General features: G+C 35.7%; 1 protein-coding gene across 3 annotated transcripts in view; it reads right to left on the bottom strand.

The window, feature by feature from the left end:
• The window catches only part of LOC111062285 (X-ray repair cross-complementing protein 5-like), a 57,924-nt gene that overhangs the window by 22,656 nt on the left and 11,043 nt on the right, over positions 1–24,225 (bottom strand). For all 3 annotated transcript variants that reach the window (XM_039419826.1, XM_039419827.1, XM_039419828.1), the window contains 6 exons: positions 21,527–21,664; positions 17,593–17,746; positions 10,217–10,356; positions 8,987–9,124; positions 2,822–2,958; positions 301–570 (listed from right to left, as the gene is read on the bottom strand). In XM_039419826.1, the coding sequence (XP_039275760.1) occupies positions 301–570; positions 2,822–2,958; positions 8,987–9,124; positions 10,217–10,356; positions 17,593–17,746; positions 21,527–21,664 (977 nt within the window). The remainder of the gene's footprint in view (positions 1–300; positions 571–2,821; positions 2,959–8,986; positions 9,125–10,216; positions 10,357–17,592; positions 17,747–21,526; positions 21,665–24,225) is intronic.

The following is a 24,225-nucleotide window of genomic DNA, read 5'->3' as shown; positions in this document are numbered from 1 at the left end:
TAACTAGCAAGACCGGTTTCGGTTATTACACCATTGTCAATCTCTGATAAACTCAGAGGAGATAAACTCAGAGGAGTTTATCAGATTGACAATGGTGTAATAACCGAAACCGGTCTTTCTAATTATCAATAAATCAGTGGTTTTTTGACAATTTCTCAGTCTTTTTCATTCAATATGAATAATTACCACAATATCAACTTCTCAACTACACAAAAAAAAGAGAAAACAACAGTTGTTCTTGAGCGAGTTCTCCAACCCAGGGGATCACTGGTGCTATATCTTCTCTATAGCTTTACTTACGGTTCATTCATCGTTCTGATCTTCTTGACAACCGGTTTGAGCGGGAAAAGTGTTTTTAGTTCATCCAGAGCAAGCTTGGAGCGCTGCTTCACACTGGACAGAGGCTCGAGCATCTGCCTCAGACACTCGGGCAAATGTAACTCGGCCGAGTCACTCGACGCGGCTTGCCGAGTGGCATCGGCCAACCCTTTCTTGGCCAAACAGTGGAAGAAGAATTGCTCCTTAATGTCCATCAGTTTGGTCACATCGTAATGTTCCTCTTCTTCATCACTGTTTAAAAACAAACAAATAAATATTATTAAACGAAAATCAAAAGTTAAATACTTTAAACCACCTCAAAGACTTCAGTTACTGCAAATATTGACAAAAGGGTTAACAGATATAGTGAGGTCCACGTTATAATGGCAATGTTTGATTAGCAATGGTATTGCTATACTTGTCTATCATTCAACAAAGCGGATAGGGCTATCTCTTTCTCGCTTTGCTCTGTTGCCAGATCGACTTTTAACGATGTAGAATTGATAATTTATTTACAAAATATTTCATATTGGTTATGAAAATTCATTATGAAATTATTGAGAAATATAATTTCTTGCTTGATAGAATATAATTGATTATTTTAAACGAGAATGAACAGTTAATATTACATCAATAAACCTGTATCAGGTACCCAACATGAAAGGCATTGACAACACCGTGATGAATGGCAACGTTGTTCTTATAGGAATTTAATTTGTTGGTTTCCTATGTTGAAATTGATTAAATGAAACTAGATGAATGATGGAATATTTTTAATGTTGGAATGACAAAATTGGACTCTGGCATGGCTTACTTTAGATAAAGGCTGGAGCGCACAAATTGGCATCGTCGCAGTCAAGCTCAGCTTCAGGCCGAGCAAATTGAATTCACTTGGGTAGACTCCCGATTAACTACCAGTTTTATGCCCTTTATCAAATACCAATACTGAGAAATTCAATTCAATGATATTGAATAAATATATAATATTAACTAATAGACTTATTTTAACTTTAGCTATAGGAGTTTCAAATATAATGCCTAGCTTGGCAATATACTTCACTGTTCTTACTTTCTGTGTCTGTATTTCCTACGAGCAATTTTAATGATCAAATGTATTTCATTAATAGATGAAAGTATTGAATAGTACCTTCAAAATGTAAAATAGAAATATGTGAGTCGAATATTGTCTTCTTTTTAAGAAACTTCTGAATTTAATGCATACGCTTTTTATGCATCTATAACTAACTATACACCGTAATGATAATCAACAGTTCAATAATATCTATCAAAGGGAATATATTATACTACCATTTAGTTTTTGTTCGTAATAACATCTCATATCTGTAAAAATTTCAGGAGCTTCTCCCCATCAATGCAAAGTGTAATTTTAGATTCCCAATTATCAGGCTTCAGATACAAGTTAAAGAAAAAATTTCAAGTGGAAAAGATTGAGCATGAAAATCTCTACAATTAATGTTCAGTGACATTTCCATCTAAAATTGGAAATAAGCTCGAAATTCGCAAAAAAATGTGTTTATTCAATAATGCAAACTATTGGCAACTGTTGATTCTATTAAATCATTCACTATGAAGAGATAGCAGACTTCGTGTGTCTCCAGCGTTATTGTCCTGTCACCAGCTGGCAGATCTTTGAATAGTAGACTTGAGATGCGCGTGTACACTAGCGTCAGGTGATCAATTTTCATAACGGCAAGGAAAGTTGTGTGAATGCGCCACACCAGATTTTTAATGTTGGAATGAAAAAATTGGACTCTGGATAAAATATTGAAATGAACTGTTACAAGTGATAAACAAACTATGCCGGTTGAAAACATTACAGGTGGCAATCATATGATTCGCCACATTCTCCTATCTTCTTCGACTATAGTCGGGTATGCTCACCCCTTATCCCTTATCAATCTTTAATCGATGCTATTCAATCATTCAATCATTTATTGTATAAAACACTATAATCATAATACAATTATGACATTAGAGGAAAAACTAGGCTGAGCCTGTACTACTTCCCTCCAAAAATTTTGATAGAATTTTAATGTTGTCCAAAAGATAAGTTATATATGTAATCACATACTGCTTCTTCACTTGATTTTCGGTCCAGGAATAATTATTTGAACATTTTGAATTTAAAGTATATACATATTCAAGTCTCTTACCCGATAGCACAAATGCCTGTTAAATTTTAACCGTGATTAATTGCTATGAGAATCAATCAGAGGAGACTTCTTCTCAAAAATACCTCCTCTGATTGGTTCTCGTGACATTTAATCATGATTAAAATTCAATAGGCTTTTGTGCAACTGGGCCTTTGTCATATAACAAGTTGATACCAGTTCCAGATACAAAACATCCAAACTTTGAATGAATTCCACAAACCATGGGATATCTTCTTATGCTATATTTCTCTATGGTATCACCACAAATGATACAGTATCAACACAATATGATACAGTATCAACACAATATGATACAGTATCTTACTGACCGGTTAGAGGAGTCCATGGAATCAATGAGTTTATCAATGACAGCGTACTGTTCTTCGGTGACTTTGGTCTTCTTCAAAGACGGGAACTGTAGAGCTCTTATTTCGTTGGAGTAGGGCAGTTCAATGAATATCAGCGCCTGGAATAATAGATCAGTCAATATAGACATAAAAAAGGGGGTGTGCTTGCAGCTTATATTGTAGTTCTGATTTTTTCATATATTATTTGGGTACATAAGAGAAGTACAGAACCAATTTCTTCATGCAAAATTTCTTTGTGCTAGATACAGAGTGGGCCAAAAACCTCGTATTTTCGGCTCATTTTCCAGTTTTCAGCTATTTCTGCCAAATCGCGCAATCGGACAGAAAAATTTGCTCCCGCCTTTTTTTTAGATTATAAAATTTTGAATAAAATAAGATCATTCAGAACTCTCTATCTCCAATGAGTACTGAGTTATGAATTTTCAAAAATGAGTGAAATTTAAAGAAAAAATCAATTTTGATGAATTTTAGTTTTTGATCAACAATATCTTTCGATTGTTACCATTTAGATGTATAATTCACAATCCCTCTGGGTGTATTTTTGTGCTCTACAATATGATATCAGGTAGAGCGCTCTATCTCCTATAGATTTTCAGGTACACCTGACAACAATGCTCCTTGTATTGTGAAAAACACCTAATTTTCAGCTTCAATCATCATCACCAACTACATTGTCCTCACATTGATATTTCGTACAATGAAATAAGTTCATGAGATTATGTCCTATGAGAATCACCCGTTAGATGCACTTCATTTCAGTATTTTCTAGTGGAGAGGCGCGCTTAATGACACCTCAAGGATCAAAATTTCAAACACTTACAACTTTTGTCACAATGCTCAGATTTCATCGTACTACACTTCATTCTTCTCGGCTCGTCAAGACGGTCCAAAATCATGCATCATAAGTCGAATTCGGTCAAAAAATGGAAAATTTATTGTTGAGTGTACTTAAGCACATATTCCAATAAACAAAAAATGGTCAATTTCTATATTCAAAGCTATGTATCTCGATAACCCCTCATTATAAAGATCATTACTTGATCTTGAAATGTACAATAGCCTCCTGTATCTAGCACAAGGAAATTTTGCATGAAGAAATTGGTTCTGTACTTCTCTTATGTACCCAAATAATATATTAAAAAATCAGAACTACAATATAAATTGCATGCACCAATGTATATAGTGACTGGACTATAGGTAGATTAAGGAATTACTAGTGGTTCTGTGAACAGTAAATGAATAAATAAATTTTTATTGTCATTAAGCAACATTGGTAATAGGCAAAGTCAATACTAATAATAAACATTATACAAGTCAGAAGGATATAACTTAATGTAATTGAAAGTATGTACGGTAGCCTATACATATAAACACAAACATAACTACATCTGAAGTAAACCTAGAAGAACTCAAATATTCATCACTATACGAACACAGTACCAAACAAGGCCCAGTCAATATAGTTAAAATAAGAAAGAAAAGTTAAAAATAATCAAGGAATCAAATATCAATAATCATGTCGGAATCCAAGAACTCTTCAATAGAATACGTTGATTTTTTCACTAACCAGTTGAAAAGTTTCATTTTAAATCTATGTGTAGATTTTAAATTTCATTTATCAAGCTTAGAGGTAGATCTCGCGCAGTTATAAACCTTAACTTTCGATTTGCTTTCAATCATAACTATTTATTCATTTGACAAATGCAATTTCTCATTAATTTCCATCATTTCATATTATCAACTATGAGTTTCACTTGTTACTTATTCATAAATGTTGTAACATAATTGACCGAACGTAGGGAGGTCTATGTTTTAACTCGGATTTCTTTTGACTGTCTGTATGTAACGCGATTACGGCCAAACGCGTTGATAGAATTTGATGAGATTTGGCAGGAATATTCATTTTTCAACTGCGTGTCGATGTATACACAAGGTTTTTTTGAAAATTTGCATCATAAGGATAATAATGAGAAGAAAAGGAATTCCTCTATACTCTTATCTTTTCATTATTCAGACATCAATTTCCATCATTTCATATTATCAACTATGAGTTTCACTTGTTACTTATTCATAAATGTTGTAACATAATTGACCGAACGTAGTGAGGTCTATGTTTTAACTCGGTTTTCTTTTGACTGTCTGTATGTAACGCGATTACGGCCAAACGCGTTGATAGAATTTGATGAGATGTGGCAGGAATATTCCTTTTTCAACTGCGTGTCGATGTACACACAAGGGTTTTTTTGAAAATTTGCATCATAAGGATAATAATGAAAAGAAAAGGAATTCCTCTATACTCTTATCTTTTCATTATTCAGACATCAATTTCCATCATTTCATATTATCAACTATGAGTTTCACTTGTTACTTATTCATAAATGTTGTAACATAATTGACCGAACGTAGTGAGGTCTATGTTTTAACTCGGTTTTCTTTTGACTGTCTGTATGTAACGCGATTACGGCCAAACGCGTTGATAGAATTTGATGAGATGTGGCAGGAATATTCCTTTTTCAACTGCGTGTCGATGTACACACAAGGGTTTTTTGAAAATTTGCATCATAAGGATAATAATGAAAAGAAAAGGAATTCCTCTATACTCTGATAACACTAGGATCAATCAGACTATAGAATTATTCATAATCAATCAGCTGACAAGTGGATTATTCATTGCATGCATTACACAGATGTCTGGCCGTGTTTATTTCTATAAGGTGGGGTTTCAATATTTTTTATGATGCGTGCCCATCAGTATCAATATTCTCACATTTGAAAAACAAATTTAATAGGCGATTCAATATAAAATAAAAAAATGATTAAATGAACTAAATAAGTTTAAGTTTAAGTATAAGCTGTATACGTTTGTTCAACTGAGAAATATTTTTACAGTTGAGCAAATTAAAATGGTTTTGTTTGCGCTTGTGCAGTCAGTTGTGCGATATGGTATAATTGGCTGGGGTGGTTGTGGTGTTACCGTTCTTAAGCCTCTTATAGTATTGTATAAGAAGATTATTAAAATATGCTTGAAAAAACCGGTTAGATATCCAACAAATTTGCTGTATAAAGAATTTAATGTTCTCAGTATTGAGCACTTGTATGATCTTGACCTAGCTAGTTTTGTCTATTCGTGGCCCAATAGATTCCCTATAGCCCCTCATGGCGGCTATGTTACTCGTAGACAATCTGAGAGATTTTTGCTAGAACCACCTTGTAGAACAGCGGCTGCCAGTGCTCATGCAGCGTATTATGGTCCTAGACTTTTAAACCGTCTGTTGCTTGAAGTTTCTGGAGCATCCCAATGTATACCAATTTGTTATTATTCTTTCACTTTCAAAACCTTTAGACAGTATCTTCGACACTACTTATTAGGGAGACAAAATGAAGACTAATTTTGATTTATTTCTCAAATCTGTTTGTAAATCTCAATTCTATTCTTAAAATACATATCTTACTTAGTATAACAGAGCAGAACAGAATTTATTGTTTTATTTTTAAATATTGGTGATCTTTATCTTTGATGTAGAACATATAGTTGAATCTCAATTAGGCCTATACTGATTACAGGAGCAGCATTTGTATGAAAATAGCATAAGAGAATGGAATTTTCTTGTTTCTTTTTTCTTGATATTGTAATGTAAAATTATAAAATCTAATTATGTTATTAATATTACGATGTATATTAGTATCTTATGCTATCCAACATTCTAGAGATACACCATCCCTCATCACAAGCTTTGCTTAAGGAGGGATGCAACAATATTATTTAGAATATGATATTTTATGTGAATATTCATTATTTTATAAAGAATTTGTATTTATGTTTGTAAGTATGAATTGTATATTAATTTTTTGTTGACATTGATAAATTGAATTGAATTGAATTGAAATAATGCTGAAGAAATTATAATATTCTTGTTTGAAAAAAATTAATTTAAAAATTTTTAAAGTTGAGGAATATTTTTATCAGATGGAAAGATTATCACGGAACTGGATAAATTATCATATGTGATACAAATTCAAACTTGAACTGAGTTTATTAACATAAGTGAGTTTTTGATCTTAGAGAAAACAAGTAACAGTTTTTAAGAGTAAATTATGATTCAACTGAATTAACTAGAACAGGTGACATTAGATACTTGTGGATGAGAAAACTGCGTGAGGTCTACTGTTCATAGAACTACTAGTAACAATTATTATGAATGTTGGGCTGGCCACTAACGGTTGAACATGCAAGATACACATTTTGAACTCATTTATTTATTTAATAATTCAGAATTACACAATTTACAGAAAAGTACCGCAGGCTTCTAAGCCCAAAACGGTTCCAATTCTAATTTATACAACAGTCCTAAATTGAATTAAAATTTCAAACACAATTTCAACTTCTAAATTGAATTAAATCAATTAAAAACATTCAGATAATTCCAAACTTTGAAAAAACTATAACATTTTGAGACCGAAAAGACAAACAAACCATTTAGAATCTATCACGTATGTTAAAAATGTCGTTATACAAATTGTTGCGTCATCACAGCGTAAGGCTTTAAACAAATTTTCGAGGTTAGGTTTTCGTATCTCCAACTTTTTGTTCATTTTTTTCGCAGCTCTATTTGAGGTTGAATTATATTTCTATCATTATCATTTGTATTTGATTCGGTCCCAAGAAGAGAAATATGGAGTGCCATGAGAGAGTTGGAAGTCAGCGACAGATTGATAGGAGCAGTACAAACGTTGTATAGGAAAACGGTTGGAGTGGTAAGGATAGATGGGGAGGTATCTCAGGAATTTGATATGAGAAAGGGTATGAAACAAGGAGATAGCCTCAGCCCCCTGCTCTTTATAATCTTATGAACAGCATACTAAAGTATTGCAAAAGAAACACCCCAAAAATGAAAGTGGGTCATAAAAATCTTAGACCAGTATACTTACAGGCCTTGGTATTCGCAGATGATATTGTTCTGATGGAAGACAGTGCAAGGAAACTCCAGAAGGCAGTTGATGTATGGGAAAAGGTTTTGTCAAGAAGATCAATGGAGGTGAATACGAGCAAAAGCAAGATTATGAGGGTAGCGGTGGGAGAGAGAGAGCTGTGGAATAACATGCAAAGGAAAGGCCCTGGATGAGGTAGACCAGTACGAGTATCTGGGAGCAATTATCTGTGCAGATGGAAAACTAGATAGAGAAATTGCAAACAGAGTGAAAAAAGCAATGAATGTATATTTCCAGCTGAACAGCACCGTGGTTGGCAAAAGAGAGTTAAATATGACTACAAAGAAAAGAATATTTAATTGTGTGTTTGCTCCAACTCTCATTTATGGCAGTGAAAGCTGGGTAACCCTCAAGAAACACTGGAGTAAGGTTACTGCAGCAGAAATGAGGTACCACAGAAGAGCAATAGGAAAGACAAGACACGATAGATGGCGAAATGAGAGAGTGAGAGGAGAAGTGGGAAGAAGATCACTGATGGAAGACATAAAAGAAAGGCAACTCAAATGGTTTGGACACCTTACTAGAATGCAAGAATGTCGCCCAGTAAAGGAAGTGGTGGAGGCTAGGAGGGAAGGAAAGAGACGGAGAGGTAGACCTAGGATGAACTGGGAAGGCTATCTGGAGGAATTGGGGAGGGAGAGAGGCAAGACAATGAGAGATATGAGAAGAATGGCTGAGGATAGGACTGCATGGAGGAGATGGACCGAGGCTGGTACCCCTACGCTGTAACGGCAGAGGGGGTCAAGAAAAAGAAGAAGAAGAAGAAGATCATTTGTATTTTACCAGTGGCTTATTCTTTATTCTTAATTGACTCATACAATAAGTACATCATCGAAATGATGATGTACTTAGGAGAGAAAAAATGAGGTAACCTTGTGCTATTCCTCTCCCAAATTTAGATAAGGTTACACATAGTCCGGAATAGGTTAAGTCTTGTAGTTGTTCACTTTACAAAATTATCAGTCTTTAATTATTTTCACAAAGTAGATTTTTGAATTTCGATTTTGAAATTTTTTATCGTTATTGGTTGTTTATTCTGTTAGAATTCTCTCGCTGGAAATCCTACCGTCAGTGGCCAGCCTTACATGTACAAATGAAGGAAAAATTAAGTTGATTGTGATGTTGGGTTCGACTCACAGGCGGATTGGCACTTGGCTTGGGGTAGAGGGCGCCCACTTTGAGGCCTCTGTCCTGACTGTACACTTTCCTGGCAATGGCTACCATCCCCATGTCAGACAAAGCTCGCACAAACGCCGCCATTGCTGATTCAGCACTCTGACAAACAAACAAACAAATACAAACATCGAATAAATACAAACAATTCAAATTTTATTCTTGACGACATCTTAACTACATTGAAATGTATTTATTGGTGAATTAACATTCTAAAATCGGGGCACCGAGCTTCACTCGTTATTTATTTATTGACTTTTGATAAACCGAACACAATTCTTTAAAATGATTGGGGAAGTCCTAACAGGCACAGCCCAAAACGGTTTCTTTCCCGAATTTTGATTTATACACTATAAATAGTCCAGAAAGTAGGTTATGTTCCATACACTTGAATTCAGGTTCAATTTTCTGTTCAAACATTCGAAAATTAAAAATTTATAATTTAGATTATATACAAACCAAATTGAATAACAAAATAACACTCACTAATCACTTGAAATTGTCAAATAATGATCAACTTTGAAAATTATGATATACTCTAGTTTAGGAGGATTATCATGTCATGTCAACAAATCAGATTATGTTGATCAAATCGATTGAATTGTCTAGCTAGATAAAATTTCTTGCTGATTGATTATGATTACACAGCTGGAAATAATTCTGTCTCTCTCCCACACAGGCTCACGCATCTTCTGTTATCAAGAGACGACGAAATTATCATCTGTTTTCCAAGGATGGATTATCCTTTTAATGTCGTTCAGCGAGTTTTCCAAAGGATGAGACTAGTGCAATCGAATCTTTATATCATAAACCTACTATGTTCCTAATTTCGTGAAAATCGTTAGAGCCGTTCTCGAGATCCGTAAAACATAAATAACCAGATATAAAAATAGCCAGATATGAAAATAACCAGATATAAAAATATCCAGATATAAAAATAACCAGATAAATACAGAAATTGCTCGCTCAATATAATAGGATTCTATTCAATATACCGATACAGTATCAGCTACATATTCTATAGAAGGCAGTGGTAAGGCAGAGAATCAGCAACGTTTTTCTCATATCTTTCTCCACTGTCATTATTGAAGTCACGTTTATTGTACCATTATTGAAGTATCATAACGTGGACCTCACTATACAGTTTCAGGTGGGTTCCGAACCACGGGAACATTTAGAACATGAGTTACTCACAGCATCATTTAGCGCTCCGATAACATAGAACGCCGACTTCCCAGTCCAGTGGTGTTGTTTCACTGCACTTTTTTTGACAAAGCCCAGTATGGACAGACCCTTTGCTCCCGGGCGATACGTCATAGCTTCCCTATCCAGCTCTGTAACAAACACAATTTCAATTAATTCATTCAATACAAATCCAATTCAACCATACAAGACAGGAATAATAATAAAAACTATCTATAATTGATTGATGCGAAGCTGAGGTCTTAGTTTAGACTCGATCGGCTTTTGTCTGTTTTGTTTGTACCGCAGTTACAGTCGCAGTTGTTGTCCGATTTGGATGAAATTTGGTATACAATTACTTTGAAACAAGGCGCATCGACGTATGAATAAGGTTTTTTGAAATGTTGAATTTTAAGGATAATTGACCGATCGCAGTGAGGTCTATGTTTTAACTCGGATTTTCTGTCTGTCAACCAAAAGCGTTGATAGATTTCTATGAGATTTGGCAGGAATATTCTATGTATGCACAAGGTTTTTTGAAATTTTGCATTTTGCATTTTAAGGTTAATATTAAAGGGAATGAATTGTCTCCATACTCCGATATCACTATATTATAATCATCTAATCTGAAGATAGAATTAATCAGACTGTAGAATTATTCATAATCAGCTGACGAGTGGATTATTCATTGCATGCAACACACATATGTCTGGAGAAGCCGGTGAACAGGTGACACCAGATACTTGTGGATGAGAAAACTGCGTGAGGTCTACTTTTCACTTGACTGTTAATACAGTTAAAAGGAAAAGGAGTCTCCTCTGAACGCCGTAAAAATCAGACTATAGAATTATTCATCATAAATCAGCTGTCGAGTGGATTGTAAATTGCATGCAATTGATATCACAATGAAACTTGGTAAAAATTCAGCTGTTGTGTGGACTATTAGTTGCATGCGATGACGCATGCAAGATGCAATTAATAACTGAAAGTAACATAGTATTTTCTCTCAACCTTTCTCTGCTTTCAAATGGGGCAGCCCTTTTGCCAGTATGTCTTGAAGGAGATTACAGATTTTGATGTTAGCATTTTTGATACACCAACCCCAACTGCCATTAGCCGACACGACAGGACAGAATTTACTCTGATGGACAGTATAGACAGAGGCGGCTGTGGTTTATAACTGCGCGGGGCCTACTCTTCACAGAACTACTAGTATTTCTACATTGTTGAAACACGATATAACAACTCTACAGAGCTTGAGAAGGATAGTGCTCTCTGCTTTGACGAATGATAGACAAGGATAGCAACACCAATGATGGACAATATAGTCAGAGGAGGCTGTGGTTTATAACTGCGCGAGGTCTACTGTTCACAGATCTACTAGTATTTCTACACTGTTGAAACACGATCTAACAACTCTACAGAGCTGGAGAAGAATAGTGCTATCTGCTTGAAGGGTAGAAAAAACAGCAGAAATATTTTTTTCGCCATACTTGGATGTAATGAGCTGGTTTACGTGCGTCATATGGAGGCCGAAAGTGATTGTTTTCCGACCAGGCCGGTAAAACTTTACGGCCCTAGGGCTGTAAAATGACCTTGAATAACAGCTGATCGTGTCCGATCTCACAAAAATCATAGAGAGATAATCTCATAACAACTGTAATAATCTATATAATTATGTATCGTGAATCGCGGTATTATGTCTATAATATATTTTATAAATTACTGTTTCATAATTTAATATTTATTATTGTGTTTTTGATATCAAACAATAGAATACGATGATATCTCCATAGCCTCAACAATATAATGTTAGCTGCATTGTCCATTGTCAGAAAGGTACATATCGCAAGTATTTAAAAGTGAAGAATCGAATTTGAAATCAAAGTACAATAATTGTATCAATATTTAAAAGTGAGGTAGAGTAATAATTGTTTCTTTTTTATTATCGAATTCCACTTCTTAATGCAATACAATCAACAATAATAATAAGAAAATACAGCAGAGATCTGAAGTTTAAGGTAAGCCTACTGGTGAAACTCAGCATTGACTGAAAAATTCCTAGTAATTTTTCCGTAACTCATTATTAAAACTTTTAGATAATTTTTCTTCAATATTAAACCATATAGAGAAAACATTAGGCCCACTGAAGATTGAATCTTCGAATGTTTTCAGAGCAATATTTTGTTGTGAAAATGAGCCATGACTGTTGTACGCTTTTAGTAGTGAGTAATCTTCTTTAGAAGTCTAGTTCACAGTACAGCATTACGTAAGTGTTATCAGTCAGGCTCCTACATTCATCAATACGCAATAGCCGAGAGCATAAAGGCGTGTAGCTCAGTGAATAACAAACAAACATGATCTAGGTTCGAATCTCGGTCAATGACATTTTTTTTTTGTCGATGAATTTCGACTTTTATTAGCTATTTTTTATATTAGTTACCGTAATTTAAATTTCAATCAATTATTTAGATATATTTTGAGACAAAACTGTGAAATATGCAAATATATTAATTTTTCATCACATTATTTCAAAATAGTAATGAAAATTCTATTCCATGAGATATTGCACCGGGCGCAAAGCGCGAGCTCAAAAAATTCAAACAATTATTCGAAATATTAATAGTATAAAAATATGGTCACTATTGTAAATTACTAATTAGTAATATTGAAATTAATTGACAGTAAAAGTTGTCATAACCAAGATTCAAACTATCAAAATAGGCTGTTTGAATTTTATTTATTTTTCAATTTCTTATATATTGGGAAGTTTTTTTTTTTGGTGTGGCGAAAAATAGCGTTCGCAACACGGGCAAAAATGTTTTTCCGGCTCTCGAACGCTTCAAGTTCTCGACTTCGTCTCGAACTTGAAAACCGCGATCTCGAGCCGGAAAACGTACATTTTCGACCCTAGGTGCGAAATATACTATTTCGCCACACTGCACAGAAAGCAGCTGTTTTCCAGTCCCTACGTAGATTTGAAAGACCTTGTTTGCAGTCGACGTCTGAAAAGGGTTTCTTTTCCGGTCTAGGCCAGAAAGTTGTCTCTTTCCAGCCGCTCATGGAAGTAGTTAATAAGTCATCCGCTAGATAGGGCGAGTGTCCACTTTCATCATCAGCTGAAGTCGCCATGATTTCAGTTCCAGTTTCGAATCAAACTAATTCGCTTCGCAACCAGTTTTATTCAATTATTTATTGTTGATTAGTGCATTCCGAATTTTCAAAAATGCTTGAAGATGACTGTGGTATTCCAAGTGAAATTTTAAAAGAATCTGAAATCCTGACTGCAAATCTTCTACCACTAAAATCAAGAGATAGGTACGATAGCTTAACGAGTATTCTTTATTTTGTATTCTTTATTTTGTCAACAATACCTGTAGTGTGGCGAAAAATGTTTTTCCAGCTCTCAATCTTTTCTAGTCCTCGGCCTACGGCCTCGGACTTGAAAACCGATTTTGAGCTGGAAAAATCTCATTTTCTGCTCTAGGTGCGAAATATACTATTGTTTTTGTTTTTGGTTTTTAGCAAAGATTATAGTTTGAAATTCGCGCTTTACAATGATGTAAAATTTATTCCTCTATGTCAATTAGATCGGATTGGATCGGATTCCTCTATGTCGGATTGGATCGGATAAAAATGGAAACAAAAGAAAAGGAAAATGCACCAAAAGGAAAAAGGATATGGATTTGATTTTAGCAACATGGAACGTTAGAACACTTAAAAGACCAGGAGCACTACAAGCATTGAAACGACAGTTGGAACTTTACAGGGTTGAAATTGCTGCAATTCAGGAGATGAGATGGCCAGGGAACGGAATTTTGGAGAGTGGAGACTGGACCGTGTTCTTTAGTGGTAGTAATGATGGAAGTGGAATGGCTGGTACTGGATTTCTGGTCAATAGGAAAAGGAAAGAAGCAGTAATCGGTTTCAAACCAGTGAATGAGAGAATCAGCACTCTAAGATTAAGATCTCAATTCTTCAACATCACATTAGTATGCGTATATGCTCCAACAGAGATGCGGATGAAGAGGAGAAGGAGAGATTCTATGAGAAGTTGGAGGAAGTAGTTGACGAAATAGCGCATCATGATGTAAAAATCCTCCTGGGAGACCTGAACGCAAAAATAGGTAGAGAAGAGAGATTTCAGAGTGTGATAGGGAAAGAGAGCTTACACAGTGAAAGTAATGATAACGGGAGGCGAGTGATAGATCTTGCTGTAAGAAAGGATATGATTATAAGTAGCACCCAGAAACAACGAAAAAACATCAAAAAAGCTACCTGGTGTTCACCGGACGGGGTCACATCAAATCAAATAGATCATATTTTGATCGATAAAAGACACTGTACTGATATAACAAATGTGGAAAGCTGTAGAGGGGCTGATATAAACTCAGACCACTATATGGTCAGGATTGGTTGTAGACAGCGTATCGCAGTGACAAACAATAAGAGAGCAAAAACGCAAACTCGTTTTGATGTGGCAAAACTGAAAGAAGAGGCGGTGTCACACAGATATGAGGAATGCTTGAAGAACTATCTGGAACAGAAAGAGGATGCATGGAACACTGAGGGAGTAGAAGGGAAATGGAGTATTCTGAAGGAAAGTGTGATTGGAGCTGCAAGGGAAGTTGTTGGCTCTAGAAAGAAGGAGATTCAGGCTCGCTGGTTTGATGAAGAATGCATAACTGCAATTGAAAGACGAAATAGGGCCAGAATGAAAATGATCCAGAGAAAACACGGGGAACTGTGGAAGATTATAGATCAGAAAGGAGGATAGCGGATAAGTTATGTAGAAGAAAGAAAAGAGCATATGAGAAGCAGCAGTTGGAGAGTATAGAAGAGCATTATGGCAGAGGAGAGATGAGAAAGTTTTACAAAAAAATAAGAGAAGATAAGAAAGGGTTTCAACCCAGGGCAGTGTACTGCAAGGATAAATTAGGAAATATGATAGGAGATGAACAAGGAATAAAGAGGAGATGGAGAGAACACTTTGATGAAGTCTTGAACCATGGCCAACAAGAAACTGAAGCTGCTTATGATGATGTGAGAACGGTACAAGAGGAAGTGGGTAGACCAATGCTTAATGAGGTGAAAGAGGCTATCAAAGATCTTGCAAACAATAAGGCCCCTGGGTTAGATCTAATAACGGCAGAACTTGTTAAAAAAGGAGGGGACATGTTTGTACAGAGGATGCATGCTCTAATCAATGAAATATGGTTAGAAGAAAAAATCCCAGAAGAATGGAGCATTGGTATAATTTGTCCAGTTCATAAAAAGGGGGACAAAATGGAGTGCCGAAACTACAGAGGAATCACCCTACTGAGTATTCTGTACAAAGTCTTTGCCAAAATTCTAGCAAAAAGGATGACGCCATTGATAGAATGTAATATTGGAGAGTATCAATGTGGTTACCGGCCAGGAAGATCAACAGTCGACCATATCTTCACAATCAGGCAAATTCTGGAAAAATGCTATGAGTTTGATGTCACGTGCAACAGATATATATTGATTTCCAACAGGCATATGACACTATCAGTAGGGTGAAAGTGTATGAGGCACTTAGAGAGTTAAATGTCCCCACAAAGCTGATCCGTCTCATAAGTAACGATGAAAGGAAGCAGAGCTGTGGTCAAGATTGATGGAAGTGTTACAGATGATTTTGAGGTAAGAAGGGGACTGAGGCAAGGAGATGTGCTGTCAACCATGTTATTCAATGCAGTGCTGGAAAATATTATCAGAAAGGTAACCACCAACAACCCCGGGGGCACACTCTTCAACCGGATGTGCCAAATAATGCTTATGCAGATGACTGACCATACTAACAAGAAACAGGAGGGAACTGACAGAGATCTATGAAAAGCTGGAACATGAGGCAAGAGAAGTAGGCCTGGAAATTAATATGCAGAAAACTAAAGTGATGGTTATGTCCAGGAGGCCAGTGAATGATGGAACACAGATACAGTTATCAGGTAGAACCTTTGAGAAAGTGAAATCATTCAAGTATTTAGGCACCCTAATAACAGAAGAAAATAATGTGGCTGAAGAAGTGGATGCTAGGATAATGTCCGGAAATAGGGTGTATTTCGCCCTGCAGAATATCCTGAAGTCTAAAAATGTGTCAAAAAAAGGCAAAATAAAAATTTACACAACAGTTTTAAGACCAATAGTGACATATGGGGCCGAAGCTTGGACATTGACTACACGAGAAGAAGGTCTGCTTCAGAGATGGGAAAGAAAGATTTTAAGAAGAATTTTTGGAGCAACAAGGAATGAAATATGGAGGATGAGAACAAACGAGGAACTAGGAAGATTGTTCGAAGAGACCAGTATTTTATCTGTTGTGAAAAGTATGAGGCTGAGATGGGCTGGTCATGTGTGCAGAATGCCGGAAGGGAGGGTGCCAAGAATGGTGCTGGAAGGCAAACCCGGAGGAAGAAGATTACAAGGAAGACCAAGAAAGCGGTGGGTTGACGATGTGGAAGAGGATTTGCGCAGACTGGGTGTAAGAAGATGGAGAAGAACAGCAGAATGTCGAGAGGGGTGGAAGGATGTGGTTGTGAAGGCTAAGGCTCTACATGGGCTGTAGTGTCAATAATGATGATGATGATGATGTCAATTAGAAATATTTTTATTGTTATTTTTAAAAACCTATTACATGTCAAATTTCCGGAAAAGAACTTTCATGATTCAAAATTCCATAATAATATTCAACATTATGAACATCTTCATTATAGGTTATCTTTCTAATTTTTTTACAGTTGGTAAACACTGGTATTTCCAAAATTATCAGCTGTTATTGTTTTCAAACAAGGTGATTTAGGTTATTTTCTGAGTTTGGTGTTTTGTTAGCGAACATTTCATCCGTGATTTTATCAGTAATTTACACTATACGTACTAATAATTTTCTTTTTCAATTTGCCGTAAATTTCATTTTTTCAACTTTGGGGACAGATATCTCAGGAATGGAAAAATATATCTTCACCAAATTTTGGAACATTATTTCTATTATAAAGTTCTAGTTCCGTACACAAGGAAATTAGGATATATCTTCTACAAACCAAATTATTAATCATTTTATATATATTTTTGATTGTATAAATCTCATTTTTTTTTAATTATAGATTTTTTTTTATTCATCATATCAAAAAAAGCTTGTGTAAGGATCTAGATAAAGGTCTGCTTTTCAAAATAAAAAAAACAGAGCCCTAGCTCTAACAGCTCTTCAGATATCTGTCCCAGAGTTAACATTATGTTGAATAGGCATTTTGTCTCCCCTTAACGATGATATACAAGGATAATAACACCAATGATGGACAGTATAGACAGAGGAGGCTGTGGTTTATAACTGCGCGAGGTCTACTGTTCACAGAACTACTAGTTGTATTTACTTGATAGAGGAACGATGACGTCAGCATAGACGTATCCGTTGATGATGTCCTCACGGGGGACCTCGTCGGCTCCGTGCACATAGCTGAAGTCTGCTTTCACCAGGGCACCATCTGCCAGGCATCGCTTCTCCTTTTTCAACAGAGGCTCGTTCATCTGAAAGAACGTTCAACATTCATTTTATTCATCATCCAAAATTCAACATTCATTTTATTCATCAACCGAAATTCAACATTCATTCACCACTAGCAGGTAAAACCAGTGCTCTGCAAAGGGTCTATTTTAAAACTTGACAAACTGAAAACTTGACGTACTGAAATCTTCAAGAATTTTAAATAGGCCTAGAACCATCCTCGGTTAATTAACAATCTATCTGCAAAATTTCACGTTAATCAGTCGATTAGTTTAGACGTGATGATGCGTCAAGCATAATTTTCCTATCCCGTACATGTATGAACCAGTTGTTTCCTTTATTATAGTGTAGATAAGTTCTTCAACTTAGTGCTCACCTAATAAAGTGACAGAACTCAAATCTTGTTTAGAAACCTTCCTCAACTTGATGCCAACCTGACAAAATTGGACTGGTTATTAATTTAGTTGCCAATTTAAACCATCTGTTTCGAAGAGCTAGTCTCTCTGGATTATTCTTTATTGATTCATACAATAAGTAGATCATAAAAATGATAGGGAGAGAAAAAATAAGGTAACCTTGTGATATTCCTTTCCCAAATTTAAATGAGGTTACACTTAGTTCTAAATAGGTTAAGTCTTGCAGTTGTTCACTTCAGAACAACTATAGTTGTTCTATATAGTAAGTATTCATGTCCCATGAATGAAATTTGAACATAATTTCTGAAACATCTAGAAGGAAAACTGTTATTTGGGCTTCGAGGTGCACGAGATTGATGTTTTTGGAATCTATGAGCAGAATTTGAACATCTCTAAATCATTCCCGTTTTTCCGGTATGCAAATCCACAAGTTGACATGTTTTGATGGGAAAGAACGAACAAACACAACCCTACACTCTCTTATTATATAGAAAGAATCAAGCATTTAATCCAAAATTGGACATTCATTTTATTCAGCAATCAGCATCAAACCTTTCATTCATTAAAATAATTCTTCATTGTCATGAGCATTTTCTAAAAATACATGGACACCATCAGGTATGCACAATAAAATCTGGTGTGGTACACTCACACAACTTTCCTTGCTCATTGATCTATAAGCCTCATTAACGAGGATAATTTAGGGAATAACATTATGCCGCTTGGCGGCTAAATAATTAAAACTACGATTATACTATTGTTATTGTGTTCAGAGTACATTTTCCTTTGTTTGAATTATGAAAATTTGAGGATTTTTCAAAAGTTGTCAAAACAGCTGTTCTACAAATAAAATATCGACATGTGTTCTTTTGAATAAACTGCTCTACCTGCCTACCTCACGCACGAGAAGGAGGTTACAAAGTAAATTTCTCAAGGATGGGGTGGACCCCCTGTTAATTTCTCAGGGAGGAGACTCATGCCAGTTAATAGAGCTGATATATAACTATACAGGGTATGAATTTGAAAAAAATCGGTCGAATCATTTTTGAGAAAATCGTGATAGAAATGTAACAAAATTCATTCTTCTCAGGAATATTACGGAGCTCCTGCAATTTTCCCAGAAATAAGACTCATGTCAGTTGATAGGGGTTATAAATAGCTATCTAGGGTATAAATTTGAAGAAAATCGTTAGAGCCGTTTTCGAGAAAACCGCGAAAAACATGGTTTTTTAGCCATTATCCGCCATTTTGAATTGAATTTTATTGAATTTCTTATTGTCGGATCCTCATGGTATAAGGACCTTAAGTTTAACATTTCAAGTCAATCGGTTGATTAGGAATGGAATTATCGTGTTCACAGACACACACACAGAGACCAACACCCAAAAATCATGTTTTTGGACTCAGGGGACATTGAAACGTATAGAAAACATGAAATTGGGTACCTTAAATTTTTGGAAAGCAATACTTTCCTTACCTATGGTATAGGGCAAGGAAAGTAATGAAACGCATAGAAAACATGAAATTAGGGTACCTTAATTTTTTTGGAAAGCAATACTTTCCTTACCTATGGTAATAGGGCAAGGAAAGCAAAAATTACAGTTATACCGGGTGTTTTTCAGAAAGAATGACCCAATTTTAAAGTTATATTTATTTTAAAAAATGGTGCACACAAACTAATTTTACATCAAATAACTCACAGAAATATCAAGTTTATGATGATGTATTATAAGTGTTCTAAATGCCTGCCCTCCGTTTGAGACTCAGACGACATCTAGACGGTAGCCAAATTCATCCCAAACTGTTCGCAAGATGTCTTCTCGGACAGTAGCATTATCCTATAGTGAGGTCCACGTTATAAAGGCACAGTTTGATTAGCAATGGTATCGCTATCCCTGTCTATCATTCAACAAACCTGATAGCGCTATCTCTTTCTCGATTTACTCTGTTGCCAGATTGACTTTTAACAATATAAAACTAACAATAAATTGACAAAATATTTCATCTTGATTACTAAAATTCTTTATGGTAATTATTGAAAAATTTAATTCCTTGCTTAATAAGATATAATATAATTGATTATTTTAAACGAGAATAGCAATTAATATTACATTAATAAACCTGTATCAGCTACCGTCTACAGAAGGCATTGACAAAACAGTGAGGATCGTCAACGTTGTTCGCCTATCTTTCTCCACTGCCATTATAACGTGGACCTCACTATAGACGGTAGCCAAAGTCATCCCACAATGTTCGCAAGATGTCTTCTCGGACTGTAGCTACTGCATCAGTTGTTATCCTGGTTTTTTAGCTCCTCAATAACAAGTTCTAAGGGAGGAACATTTATGTTATGTTAACTAGTAGTTCTGTGAACAGTAGACCTCGCGCAGTTATAAACCACAGTCTCTTCTGCCCATACTGTTCATCAGAGTAAATTCTGACGTGTCGGCGAGATATCGGTGTGAAAACGACTAATGGCTGTTGGGGTTGGTGTATCAAAAATGCTAACATCAAAAACTAATCTCCTCCAAGACATACTGGCAACAGGTCAGCCCGAGTTGAAAGCAGAGAAAGGTCGAGATAAAATACTATGTTATTTTCAGTTATCAATTGCATGCGTCATTGCATGCAACTAATAGTCCACACAACAGCTGATATTTTTACTAAGTTACATTGAGATATAAATTTCATGCGTCAATGTAGACAGTTTGGAGTGAGTCCACTTGCACAAAAGGATGTTGAATTTTAATCATGATTAAATATTCGAAAGAGCCAATCAAAGTAGGTTATTTGATATAGAAACTTTTTACTTTCAAAAAAGCCTTCTCTGAGTGCATTTAATCATGGTTAACATTAAACTGGCTTTTGTGCAACTGGGCATACATCCTATTTTTTCAACTATCAATTTATCTGCTACTTAGTCATATAGTTTTTAAAATGACTGAAAATTTTGTGGAGATAAGAACTACAAGACTTAACCTATTTCGGAATATGTATAACCCTATCTAAATTCGAAAGAGGAATAATACCATAGAGGAACAATAAGGTGAGTAGATATCCCATGGTATAGGGCGTTCATGTCGCAACTTTTACTGTTATCTCAAGCCGATTACTGTCGATTTTTACTGCTTTGACCGGGTAAGAGTGTATGAACGGCACAATATGAGAGACTACCAGCGTCATGAAACTTCACAGGAAAGAACTACGTGGACTATCAGCTTGAAATAACAGTAAAAGTTGCGACATAAACGCCCTATACCATGGGATATCTACTCACCCTATTGTTTCTCTATGATAATACAAGGTTACCTTATTTTTTCTCTCCCTATAATTTTGATGATGTACTTATTGTATGAATGAATAAAGTAAACAATTTATTGAACTCACAATTTTATATCCGTTGATAGGAATACTGATTTTGCTGCCAATTGAAATTTCCGATATCCAACGCATTCGTGAAGTTTTCTTTCGTGAAAAGTGCGATAGTTTTGTCACGGCTTCACTGACTGCTACCATTGTACCTGTCTGCAAAAAATTTCAATTAAAAGAACAGAATAAAACGAAACAATATAATAAACGTGACTATAAATAAAAAACGTCTTGAATCTGTTACAACCACTCATTTACTGAACAACTTAGGCCCACGCTAATCCACGCAACTCCAACACACGCCGTGGGATGTTTTGTAAACCATTGCTATAGAATTATTCTCAATCAATCAGCTGACAAGTGGATTATTCATTGCATGCATTACACAGATGTCTGGAGAAGCCTAGCAATGGTTCACAAAACATCCCACGGCGCGGTTGGAGTGGCGTACATTATCGTGGGTCTACTTTGCGGCGGGCCTTAAGCCTGGTCCACACGCAACGATATGTCCGCACCAATCTGATTGCACCAATAATCGTTGCAATAAATTGTACATCGACGTTCCGTCCACATGCAACGATATGTCCGCACCAATCTGATTGCACCAATAATCGTTGCAATAAATTGTACATCGACGTTCCGTCCACATGCAACGATATGTCCGCACCAATCTGATTGCACCAATAATCGTTGCAATAAATTGTACATCGACGTTTCGTCCACATGCAACGATTTTTTTCGACAACTTCCTTCGCAATTTGTTGGTCTTTCCTCTTTCCTTTCTTTCAGTTGTGATCCACATGGAAGAGATAGTGTTGTAGTCCCTTTATGTAATTTGTTTGGCGGAAGTAGGGAGAAAGAGATAATTCAAACCAAGAAGTTAGGCTCAACTCACACTTACGCGACTCATGTCGAGAAGAGACTCGACTCTAGTGGAGAGCATGTGTTTCCAAATGGTGACACTCAGACCAGTCGATTCTAGTCTCCGCGACGTCACCATTTGGAAACACATGCTCTCCACTAGAGTCGAGTCTCTTCTCGACCTGAGTCCCGTAAGTGTGAGTTGAGTCTGAGTTCCAAAAAGATTTTATTGAACAGATGATCAGAGCAATTTAGTTTGATCAATAAGTTGATCGAAGCACTGTCTACACGCTACAACCTGTCGCTCCAATCTTGCCAGATTGGTGCAAACGTTGCCAGGTTAATCAAGTTTTCGATCAACCGTTCAACCCCGATATATCGCGATCAATCTTCCGTCCATACGCTCCAATTATTGTAACAATATGGTCGGTACCGATCAGATTGGTGCAATATATCGTTGCGTGTGGACCAGGCTTTGTGATTTGTTCAATTGAATATGTTTATATCGAATTGTGTTTACAGATGGAAATTACTGAGATATTGCAATTATTCAAATGCTAATGAATTAATTATTATTATTAAACGAAAATCCAAATTAAATGCTATAATTCACCCCGAGGACTTCTGCTACTGCAAATATTGACAAAAGGCTAAACAGCGAGATGGAAATCGATGATTGCGCTACTATTCAAAAATTATTTGTCAGCCCGGGAATCGAGCCCAGTACCTCCTAATTGCCGGTCAGGAATGCTTACCCTTACACCAAACTGACAATGTCTGGATAATTTTAGAATAGTAGCGCTCATAGAATTTCCATCTGGTTGTTTACCCTGTTGTCAATATTTGCAGTAGCAGAAGTCTTCGGGGTGAATTGCAGCATTTAATTTGGATTTTCGTTAATAATAATTAATGCAGAAATTCTTTAGATGTGAAAAATAATGTAACTGAATGAAAATGTAAATAAATAATATGAATTTATTGATTCAATAAGACACATCTATTTTTCACTTAACCAAAGATGAGATTTTTATGAGGATCTCACTAAAGACTTGACACTAACCTGATTTTTTCATTTTTCAGATTTAAAGACTTCCCAGAGTTAGAGAGTTTAAGAAGAATTTTCAATAGCTTGAAATACTCTCAAAACTTCTCCAATTTCTCGTTTAAAACTGCTACAAAGCATTGATGTTATGGTACAGCACTTTTTCAAGTCATTTACAATATTTGATGATCTTTATAAACCCTGTAAGGCTGGGCACACACCAGTTAGTTAAGACAAGACAAGACATGATCAGACACGTTTAGTCACAATACTTCACATAGTTGCTTATGAAGACATGTCTAATTGCAATGACTAATCAGTGTGAGTTGCGTCATAAGCAACAATGTGAAGTATTGTGACTAAACGTGTCTGATCATGTCTTGTCTTATCTTAACTAACAGGTATGCGCCCAGCCTAAGGCTAACTACACACACATCGATTTTTGTTCTGTGACAACACATTTCATAAGCGGGCTGGCATAGCTCGAGTTGTCAGATAGCGGGCAGTAATTTTGATACGATGCCAGCCAGCTATTATTTCAATTCATGCTGCTTTAATACAATAAATATTTCATTTCAATTTTGTGTTATTATAAATGTAATAATGTTGTCTGTCAAATTATAATATTTTTAATAATTATTTTTATATCCTCCAAATTATCCATCTACCTCCATGTTTATTTAGTTTTCTTTCATGGAGAGTTTCGCTTCTGTCTTTTGCAATTGAGGGTGCTTACCCCCCTCCACCATAGCTTTGGGGAAGTATTGGCCTAAGGCCTTATCTCTTGTTGTAACGGGACTCTCTCCCGGCAACT

Source organism: Nilaparvata lugens, chromosome 1 (genome assembly GCF_014356525.2).
Source record: "Nilaparvata lugens isolate BPH chromosome 1, ASM1435652v1, whole genome shotgun sequence".
NCBI classification, from domain to species: Eukaryota; Metazoa; Arthropoda; class Insecta; order Hemiptera; family Delphacidae; genus Nilaparvata; species Nilaparvata lugens.
Note: the sequence above shows the minus strand (reverse complement) of the source record. Positions and strands in the feature narration are given on the sequence as shown.